The sequence below is a fragment of the Podarcis tiliguerta genome (genome assembly GCF_965153285.1).
Source record: "Podarcis tiliguerta genome assembly, chromosome: 4".
Taxonomy (NCBI): domain Eukaryota; kingdom Metazoa; phylum Chordata; class Lepidosauria; order Squamata; family Lacertidae; genus Podarcis; species Podarcis tiliguerta.
This window is the reverse complement of record NC_139537.1, coordinates 20425354-20436145: the sequence shown is the minus strand read 5'-3', so window position 1 is coordinate 20436145 and position 10792 is coordinate 20425354. Positions and strand designations below refer to the sequence as shown.

At 43.9% G+C, this 10792-nt stretch overlaps 1 protein-coding gene across 5 annotated transcripts; it reads left to right on the top strand.

The window, feature by feature from the left end:
• The first annotated feature begins 2610 nt into the window (after positions 1-2610).
• MSANTD4 (Myb/SANT DNA binding domain containing 4 with coiled-coils) lies at positions 2611-9288 on the top strand. 5 transcript variants are annotated; one of them, XM_083438961.1, is made up of 3 exons: positions 2611-5902; positions 5959-7090; positions 7863-9288. In XM_083438961.1, exons 2-3 carry the CDS (start codon positions 6629-6631, stop codon positions 8436-8438), a joined length of 1038 nt encoding a protein of 345 aa, XP_083295087.1. In that variant the 5' UTR covers positions 2611-5902; positions 5959-6628; the 3' UTR covers positions 8439-9288. The 5 variants fall into 5 exon arrangements, with proteins under 5 accessions (XP_083295087.1, XP_083295083.1, XP_083295084.1 ...); XM_083438957.1 differs by having other exon boundaries at positions 2657-2778; positions 6602-7090; XM_083438958.1 differs by having other exon boundaries at positions 2771-2855; positions 6602-7090.
• Positions 9289-10792: the final 1504 nt, after the last annotated feature.

Sequence of the window (10792 nt, the reverse complement as noted above, 5' to 3'; positions counted from 1 at the left end):
GCTCATTTAAGAAGGCCTTCTTGTCTCTCCTTGCTATCTTTTGGAAACCTGCATTCAATTTCCTGTATCTTTCACTATCTCCCTCGCATTTTGCTTGCCTTCTCTCCCCCGCTATTTGTAAGGCCTCGTTGGACAGCCAGTTTGCTTTCTTGCATTTCCTTTTCATTGGGATGGTTTTAGTTGCTGCCTCCTGTATAATATTGCGAGGCTCCATCCATAGTTCTTCAGGCACTCTGGCCACCAAATCTAAATCCTTAAACCTGTTCCTCACTTCCACTGTGTATTCATAAGGGATTTGACTTAGTTTGTATCTTATTGGCCCAGTGGTTTTTCCTACTTTCTTCAGTTTAAGCTGGAATTTTGCTATAAGAAGCTGATGATCTGAGCCACAGTCAGCTCCAGGTCTTGTTTTTGCTGACTGTATAGAGCTTCTCCATCTTTGGCTGCAGAGAATATAATCAATCTGATTTTGATGCTGCCCATCTGGTGATGTCCATGTGTAGATTCGTCTCTTGTGTTGTTGGAAAAGAGTGTTTGTCATGACCAGCTTGTTCTCTTGGCAGAACTTATTAGCCTTTGCCCTACTTCGTTTTGAATTCCAAGGCCAATTCCAAGTTTTTCCTTTTATCTCTTGACTCCCTACTTTAGCATTCCAATGCCCTTTAATGAGAAGAACATCCTTCTTTGGTGTCATTTCTATAAGGTGTTGTAAGTCTTCATAGGATTGGTCAATTTCAGTTTCTTCAGCACCAGTGGTTGGTGCATAAACTTGGATTACTGTGATGTTAAAAGGTCTGCCTTGGATTCGTATCAAGATCATTCTATCATTTTTGAGACTGCATCCCAGCTTTCATCACTCTTTTGTTGACTATGAGGGCCACTCCATTTCTTTTACGGGATTCTTGCCCACAGTAGTAGATATGATGGTCATCCAAACTGAATTCGCCCATTCCCGTCCACTGATGTTCACTGATGCCCAGGATGTCAATATTCTTGCCATCTCATTTTTGACCACATCCAACTTCCCAAGGTTCATGGTTCTTACATTCCAGGTTCCTATGCAATATTTTTCTTTACAGCATTGGACTTTCCTTTCGCTTCCTGGCATATCTGCAACTGAGCGTCCTTTCGGCTTTGGCCCAGCCGCTTCATCAGCTCTGAATCTACTTGTACTTGTCCTCCGCTCTTCCTCAGTAGCATATTGGACGCCTTCCGACCTGGAGCGGTACCTATTTATCTACTTGCACTTTGACGTGCTTTTGAACTGCTAGGTTGGCAGGAGCAGGGACCAAGCAATGGGATTCGAACCACCAACCTTCTGATCGGCAAGCCCAAGGCTCTGTGGTTTAGACCACAGCGCCACCTGCATCCCATTTTCAACCCTTGGGATACTGTTAAAATCAGACTTTCCTGACTCCTCCCTCTGAGGGGGTGGGTCTACCAACCCCTTGCTTGCCTTCTCTTTGCACAAGGTTGCTGTCAGGGTAAGGAGGGCTGGACCAGGATGAAATGGAGGAAGAAATTGTGGTTGCTCTTTACAGAGAATTCTCCACTTGTTCATCCTCCCTCTTTCTGGTGCTTTTTCTGGAGGATGTGACTTGCAGAACCCTGGGCCTGCTGCTACTACCTTGCCCACAGTAAGGGTGGGGGGCTCCAAGATATTGTTTTCCCAGCTCACAGCCAGCACATCGCAAAGCTGCCAAGTCAGACCTTTGGCCCACGTTGCTCAGCACTGTCAGCAGCTCTTCAGAGTTTCAAGAAGAAATCCCTCCAGATTCTACCTGGGATTGAACTTGGGACTTCCTGTATTGCAAGACAGATGCTCTTCCCTGTCTCCTCCATGCCCCTGCCACTACTCTCCCGAATTGAGTGATCGTTTACACACGAGCAAACTGAACACCCGAACACGGCACACGCTGCAAAGGTTTGGGACTTCTCCATTGCCAAGGATCGTAGGAGGCAAATGTCATCGGCCAATATGGGATGGGGTGTGCGTGCTGCAATGGAAGCAGATGTGTGCAGGGAAATGCAAACACCAGCAACAACTGGTTACTTTGCAAACTACGAATGTGGTGTACACAAATATTTGCACCCAAGAAATCATCACGAAGCTATTATTTTTTTTTAAAAAAAGCTTTTAATTTATAAAGCATGTTTATAATTTATAAAGCTCTTTGGAGCTGCAGAAGTGAGGATCGCACCCAACCCTCCCCGTTGCGCCGCTCAGGTAGGCGGCAACGCAGCGGGCAGGGGTGCGCAACTTGCGCACGCTCTGAGGTGATCCAATCCTTTCCACAGCGCTATCCTAAAAATCGCAAACGGGATCCACCGCCTTTTGCCCGCCCCTTTCCGTCTCGGTGAGGACTGACACGCGCGAAGACCGACTCCTCCTCTCCGGCCTTTCATAATCTGGAACTAGCCTCTGCGACCGTACCTAGGGAAGGCCCACCGACTTCCCTCCCTCCTCCTCAACCCGCCGCCTCGCCTGCGCCCGCCCTTTCTCCCTCTCCTCGGAAGGCACCGCGAAAAGAACCGCCTCTTTTCGCCTCCTCCACCAATGACGGAAGCCGTGCTCGTTGACAAGCAGCCGCCGCGACCAATAGGAGGGAGACGGGTCAGAACGCGAGAGAGCGAGCGAGCGAGAGGGTGGGGGCGTGGCGCTAGGGGCGTGGCGGGCAAAGTTGCGCGAGTTGGGGAAAGGAGGCGGTTGGAACCGTTGGGGAGCGCGAGCGGGTGGCGAGCGCGCGGCGCCGTCCAATCGGAGCGCCGCGTGGATGGGTGAGTGACAGGCGGCCTCGCCGGCGGCCGCGGCAGGCGGGTGGGGGTGGGTCAAAAGGCCGGAGCGGTGCGCGCAGGTGAGTTGCTCTTGCGCTGCTGAGGGAAGGAGGGAGGGAGGGAGGAAGGAAGGGGAGGAGCCGCGTCCGCCTGTGAGGGAGCGCCGGGGTAGATCCCAGTTCCCTGGCTATGGTGTGTGTGTCTGTGGGGGGGAAGCTCGGCTCTTTTCCTCCGCCTTCTCCCACCCCTGCCTCCGTTCGCGCGCCGCCGCTGTTTCTCTCACGGGCTTCCTTCCCCTCTTCCGCCATCGCGTGGCGTGGCCGGGGGGCGCCAGGTGCGCAGCCTCCCCGCTCCCCACCCGCTTTACCGAGGAGAATATTCGCCGCCGACAACGCTTCGTAACATCTCCACACGTTCAAATTCAAGGCGGGGTGTGTGTGTCTGTATTGTGTGAAGGTGAACCGCGGCGGCCCCTCATTTCCCTCGTCCCCCGAAGGAGCCCCGAGGTGGTAGAATGGGCCGCGCCGCTCCTGGTGAGGGATGCTGCCGTCTCTCTTGTCGTTGTGTTTTTGATGTTTTGTTGGATTTAAATCTCCATTCTTCCTACCAGAGCCGTTGGAGTGGTGTGCGACGTGTATAAAACACAGTGGCTGCACCAAGGACTGCCTACTCGAAAGCTAAAGCAACATCCCTGCTGGAGAGCAAGAGTTCATTTCCTAGGGCAGCTGGGGAGGGTTGCCCTCTGATACCTTATCTGCGTCTTTCATCTTCCTGTTCCTCCCCCATATTCCTTTTTTCGAATTATTCCTACATACCTGTTTGTAAACTGCTGCAAGATGGGAAATTGCACAATAGGCTCTGGGCCAAACTCTCACCCACAGTGCTTGTTTTCTCCTTACAATGAGGTGGGTTTTTTTTAAGGGTGTTCTTCAAAAGTAGATAGAGACTTAGTGGTTGCATCACAAGTTTATGGAGAAAGTTGGCCATTAGGGCTATGGTGAGGTGGCGACTAACTGATCAGTGGCACCCAGAGTTATTTTCAAAACATTCTCCTCTGGGCATCCTGTTTCAATCATACTAAGGCTCTCTGTTGCTCAACAACTTTGGCTGGGTGCTTCCCCTAAAAAAAGGTGGTAAAGTTCCAGCATCTCTTTTTTATATAGAAAAAAAAAACACCACTTTATAAGTGTCATGCAGTCAGCTAACATAGGAAACAGGAATTGATCTCAGTGGGACTTCTTGAGTGGGGTTAGGATTGTGCTGGACATGATATGAACATAAGCTGATCAAAGCCCAGGCATTGTATGGCGAAGAAGGGTAGTTCATACAGGATGGATGTTGTGCTTTCTCTTCCCCCTCAGGCACTTAAAATATATATCATGTGCTTTCCCCACCTGTCTGATCATATTCACAACATAGGATAGTATTGCTGATCACCTGTTATTCAGTGTTCTTCACAACAGTATCAGCTGCAGCCCTTACTGCCTCTTGTAATCATTTGGAGAGTAAATTAACTCATAGAGAAGAAAAACCTGCCTGGTTCTGTTTACAAAGAAGTCTGTGTGATGTAGTTAACACTGAAGGTGCATGGACAAGGTGCAGTCCTTTGCCACAATCTACTCCTGAAATCATATGGAACCACTAGATTCTCCTGCCTAGTCAGGCATTCTCCTGCAGCTGATGACCTTCAGGGCTACATTCCTTTGGGGTAATTGGCTGAGTGGTTTATATGTGGGTGAAGGATAGAGCTGGAGCCCAAAGTAGGCAAGGTACCACACTTCTCTCTCACTGTTAGCTCCATTTACCACCTTCTTGCCAGCCACATTAAATGAGGCTAAGAGGTACAGACTGCTCATCCCTCTTCTAGATGTCTGGGAAAAAAAAAAAATCAACCTCCAGTTAAATGTACGGTTTGACCAGGGCAATCTGAGATGCAATCCAAAATGGATCCATGAATTACACTTTCCCTAAACCCAAGGTTAAAATCTGGGATTGCCAGACTTCATTGGCATCATCAGTTTATTCTCAGGTTTCTTTGATGCATCCCTCTGTAAGTGTACAGGATAAATTATTGGTATTTGCACACTGATCAATAGACTATTGGTAGTGGGATAAAGGTAAACTGTGAAGATTATGGTTGGATCTTGCAGCATAAACAAGTTGGAAATAAAACTTGTTGATGACATTCAATATTGACAGGTGGACTATACTAGAAAAGGAACACCAGATATATTTACAGAACATTGTGTTCTATATTAGCTGTTGCTACCCAAGAGAGAGGTGCTGGAATTGCTGTGGACAGCTCCTTGGAAAGATGTAAAGCTTTTACATAATGTGTGTACAGACCTTTCAGTTTTCATTGGCTGTTGTAGATCTGGAAAAGGTACTTTTTGGTTTTGAGGAAAGGCTGTGAAGTCAGTCTTTAGTTTTGCAATTAAAGAGAAGATAGAGTGAAGAACATGAATGGATAGAAAAAAGATTGAGGCAGCCAAAACTCTGCACAGTATTCTAAATGCATTTGTGCAAGAGATTTGTATAACAGCATTACATTGGCAGTTTTATTTTCAGTTCCTTTCCTAATGATCCCTAGCATAGAATTTGTCTTTTTCACAGCTGCTGCACAATAGGTCAACATCTTCGAACTATCCACTATGACACCAAGGTCTTGTGATAGAAAATTCATGATAGAAAATGGAATACAAGGAGCTGCATTTGGGGCGGGGGGTGGAATTCTAAGAAGCTTCAACAGGATGTGGAAATAGCTCATCTCTAAATATGCAGCATCTGTCTCTGCTTCTGAATTAAGCTCTCTTAATTTCTAAAAATCAAAAGCATGGGTATTTTTTTGGGAAGAAAGTATAACAATACCAGGAGAAAGGTTTTATAAATTTAAAAATAAAAGATTTTCCCATAGATCATTTGGTCCTTAGCTTTTAAACAGATTTTTCTCCTCAGTGATTGTCAAAATGGGAAAGAGCTTTTAAGAAGCAAACTTGAATTGTACAGTCACACAAATGTACACATTTCAGAGCAGGCTATTGCCACATTTGCAACTGGCATATGGAAGTTAAGAACAGTAGAATAACCTTTCGGGATAAAGCCAAAGAACCATGTAGTCCAGCATCTTGTTTTCTACAGTGTTTTACCAAGTGCTTCTGGGAAGCCCAAAACCAGGTAATGAAGGCAATGGACTTTCCCTACTGTGCCAAAACCAGGTATTTATATACCACAGCAAATGGTATTTAAAAGTAAGCTACCTGGAAGTTTCCCTTAGTTGTTGTGGTGAATAAGCCATTGATAAACCTGTCATTGATATTGACTAATCCCCCTTTAAAGGCATCTAGGCCAGTGAGCATTGCCACATCTTGTGAAACCTGGTGGCTTTTGCATTCTATAAATAAAAACTGGATACCTCAAAGATTCACATTAGACAATTGATTGCCTGATGTCTTTGAAGTACTATATCTTTTTTACGAATAGCACCCACTAACACTTATTTTGAAGAGAAACCAATAGTATCTTCCATACTATCTCAATAAATATTATTACACAATTGGTTGTCTTGTCTAAACCTCTAAGGTTTCCTCCCCTTTTGTTCCTTTATTAGATGCTTTTATTTTTATTTAATTGAGCTGATTTTAGTTCATTGGTTAAAATTCAGTCTTTGCATATTTCTCGAATGCATTTACTTTCTTGGCTCTTTGCATTTATGAAAGATAAGAGGAAAAGCTGAACTACTGAAACAAGATCTCACTGCAGGAACAAGCTGAATTGCGGGGTGATTGTTAAGGAACATAGCAAATCACTAATCTCTTGTCTGCTACAGGAAGAAGTACATTGAAAGCTGAAGAAGATGAAACAGCTAAAAAGGAAAAGGAAAAGCAATTTTAGTGTTCAGGAAACTCAAACGCTACTTAAAGAAATCCGAAAAAGGAGAGAAGTGCTTTTTTCTAAACAATTAAATACAACCATTAATGAGATGAAGCGGAAGGCTTGGGAGGAAATAGCAGAATGTGTTAATGCTGTTGGTGAAGGAGAGCAAAGGACAGGGACAGAAGTCAAAAGGCGATACCTCGATTGGAGGGCCCTTATGAAGCGGAAGCGACTTAATACCAACATAAAGCTTGTGGGTGCTGGCTTTCACCTTCCATCATCTGATTTGGATGATTCTCTCAACGAAGATATTGATGAGAAAATTGGGTTTCCAACTGAAGCTGGTTTTGAATGGCAGAATATTACAGACTTCAGAGAAGCAGGTGGATCATTAACAGAAATAAAAGTGGAAGAGGAGGAGGAGGATCCACAGAGTTTTGAAGTAAGTAGTTCCTGCATGGTAAGTATATTTTATTTGTATGCTTTCCTTCTGTAAAATTTCCTAGCTCAGCTACTGTATAATTTCCAATCCTTAGTGACAACTCACTCTGTTGTCTCCTAGATTTGAAGCGAAATCACCTTTACAGAGCAATATTAAAATAAGGTTACCAGACGTCCCTGTTCCTAGGGACAGTCCCTGGATTTACAAATCAGTCCCCATACAAAATCCATTGAAGTTGAAAAGTGTCCCTGGGTTCATTGAAAAAAATCTGGTAACCTTATACTAAAAGCTGACTGAAGGCCCTCTGATGGGTCATTGGAAGCAGTGTAAGTGCCACTCAAAGGCCTGCTGGCAGGATGGCATTTATGGCATTGGAGCCCCCATGAGGAAAACTCCGCAGGCATAGACGTTATGCCAACAGTCTTATGCCAGTGGTGAGACCACAACAGGGCAAGTCAGGGTAGCTAAAGAGCTGCAATATCCTCAGACCTCTTGTCCATTAGACCTGTCCCTAAAAAGGGCCAGCAGGTTTAGGAAGTAGCCCCACCCCAAGATAGGATTGCTCTGTCCATTGCTCAATCTGCACAAAGTTTGGATAACAATGAAACATGTAGGTGAGATCTTAATGTGCTCTTCCAAAGGCTCACAAAAATATTAGTCTGAGGGCCTCTCTCAGAAGCTATATAAAGTTTCTGCCTTGCCTTTCCTACAGCTGATAGGTGTATCTTTACCTAGTGCAGAACATCATTAAATTGCTAATTGATTTTCTTAGTTTCCTATTGAGGAAGAAGAGGAGATTCTGTCCTCAGTGTTGCCAGATTCTAAAAAGGAAAGTGACCTTCCTGATTTCACTCACATCGAAGAGTTTGGCAATCTAAGCTCTGCTCAAGCTAGGCTGGCCTATGAAGATTCTCATCTGCTGATTAGCCTTGAAAAACAGAAGCTGGAGTTAGAGAAACAGCGACTGGATATAGAAGCAGAACGCCTGCAAGTGGAGAAGGAGCGCCTGCAGATCGAAAAAGAGCGGTTACGACACATTGACCTGGAGCATGAGAGGCTTCAACTGGAAAAGGAGAGATTACAAATAGAGCGAGAGAAACTGAGGCTTGAGGCTTTGCATGCTGAGAAACCTGTGCTGGAAAATGACCCCAGCCAGTCAGAAAAACCTGCCTTGCAACCTCTGGATCTAGAAACTGAAAAACTAAAAATTGAAAAGGAGCGCTTACAGCTCGAGAAGGAGAGGCTGCAGTTCTTGAAGTTTGAATCGGAGAAATTGCAAATCGAAAAAGAACGTTTGCAAGTGGAGAAGGAGCGCCTTCGAATTCAGAGGGAAGGGCACCTGCAATGAACTTGGAGAAACCATGATTAACAATGCTGTGCTTTGTTTGTTCTTCCTCCCTTTTTTCTTTTTGAAAGGGTAGCTTGGTTTCAGTAAAAGTGTTGGATAGTCTGGTGGTCAAAGCATTTCACCATCCAAGAGAATCCTGCTTTCCATTGCTTTGATACTGTGATGCTTACATCTTGACAGTACTTCTTTTTCTGTTGCCAGAGTTGAACATTAATGTGTTCAAGTTTAAAAGAAGCTAAGGAATGGTGCTCAGTAAGTCAGTGTGCCTGTGTAAATGGAGCTTATGTGTGAAATTGCATTTCAGTGTAAGAGAAGTGTTAAATGTCCTCTTGCATTCTCTGTTGTATAGATTTGCCTCCACATTAAACATCAAGGCTTAGCTGTATTCTGTCCTTCTTAAGAGTGTTATTCTAAATCCATTGGAGCTTTCAACACAAATTTGCATTTGATCTAAAGGAATGAGATTAAAAGTAGGCCTTATGCTTTACATAGTGTTAACCATGAAAGTAATGCCTTTAAAATGAGGTGTGTTCTTCTCTAGAGAAATGTTGAAAGGTCAGACTTTGAGGCTCTCAGTAGTTTTCCTACTCAACTATGTTTGTTAGTAGAAAAAAGAATAAATGAAGCTTCATGTATGAAAACACAGATTTCACCATTTATTCCCAAGCCAGACTTTAGAACCTCTGGCTTCTGTAGATAGCTTTGGTGGCCCACTTTGACATTGAAGTGTTTGAGCAGAAATATATCTTGTGGGATTTACATAGATTATTTGTACATGTCAGTTTATTTATATCACTATGTAATTACTTTTATTTTGCAAATAAAGTGTTATTTTTTCTTACTGAAATAAGAGTGTGACTCTACAGTGGGAGGACAATTGGGTATGTTGCAGATTAATCTATTCCCTGTTAATCAAATCATTTTAAAGAATCAAGGCTTTGAGTCTTGGTAATATTAAAGTTCATCCACTTCATCTGGCTGGTGCTTGGCCAGTACCAAAACAGAAGCAAACCTGCGTAGTTGGTGTGACAGCTGGATGAGGAGTGGGACAGAGGCAGTGTGCTTTTCACTGTTGTTTCTGCCATCTGTATTCCTGGCCTTCAGCTGATGAGTCAGAAACCACTAGTGGGTCGTAATGTAATTCAAGGTGGGTCACAGCAGGCGCACTGTCATCATGTCAAGAGATTAAGAAATGGGTCTTCAAATAGACATTTGGGTCCTAGGTGAAGGCAACAAGAATTGGACTAATCAGTCAAAGTTGTATGTCATAGGTATTACCAAATAAAGTCATACTTCAGTATATGAAGCCACTTATCCTAGTGTTGCCATATGTAACTGAAGTTTTCCAAGTGGCAACCAATTCCATTGGTTTAGCAATCCTCTTCAAAACCTTAAGATGATGGGCTCTTTTTTTCTGAGGCAGCTTAGATCTGTGTTGATAAACATTAGTTTATTTTGGGTAAGTTTATATCCAAACAAAAAAACCATGACTGCTCACTGGTAACAGGTTGTGTTAAAGGAATGTAGTACTTCGCTGCTGTCACTGAGCAACGAGAAAGATGTGCCCATACCCTTACTAGCTGAAGATTGCTGGAAGATTGCACACAATTGGTGAATGACAAGCTGCACACACAGGCAACATTTCACCAGTTGTGCACTGAGATGGTGCTACTCTGCCTTCCAGCAATGCATGCTGGAATAGGGGTATGGTGAAAGGGTTCCTCTGCCCCTCGGTTGTTACTTGGTGTGACAGCGTATTACACCACTCCTCCATGAACTACCACTGTTGTCTTGAGTGCCTTTGCTACTCATTGAACTCACTTTACTTCCTTGAGTAACTGTGGTATACTGTGCCTGGTTTCCATTCCCCACCCCACCCTATAATTGTACTACTCAATCATTAGTCAGTTGGATCATAAGGCGTAGAGTTGCCAATTCATTTCATGCTGTGTAATGCAATGCTTTAAAGTCTGTAATTACATTACACAAGGCTTATGATCCATCCTGAGATAGCTTGCTCTTGATGGATAGCACCATCAAGGAGAGGAGAAGAGCTAGAATGAGATGGGGAAAGAGTACAATTTTAATTTGATTCCTCTGTTTAGGAGTTTGAACACTGCTTTTCAGTGGGATAGTTATCTGCTGGATAAGAAGATTAAGGGAATAAGAACTACCAGAGTTTCACACTCTAAAAGTTAATTTAGCTGTTTTAAAGTTCCAGTTAAGAGTGCTGTTAGGTGATCATTTTCATAAATGAAAATCCATATTTAATAGAAACACAATTCATTCTGTCACAAACAAGCCATATAATCCTAGCTGAGGATCATCATACACTTTCAACCTGATTGCAACAG

Excerpts from the sequence above, each read along its gene's own strand:
- MSANTD4 (XM_083438961.1), top strand. The coding sequence starts at position 6,629 with ATGAAACAGCTAAAAAGGAAAAGGAAAAGCAATTTTAGTGTTCAGGAA. Across the intron at positions 7,091-7,862 it reads AGGATCCACAGAGTTTTGAA|TTTCCTATTGAGGAAGAAGA; the intron begins GTAAGTAGTTCC and ends TGATTTTCTTAG.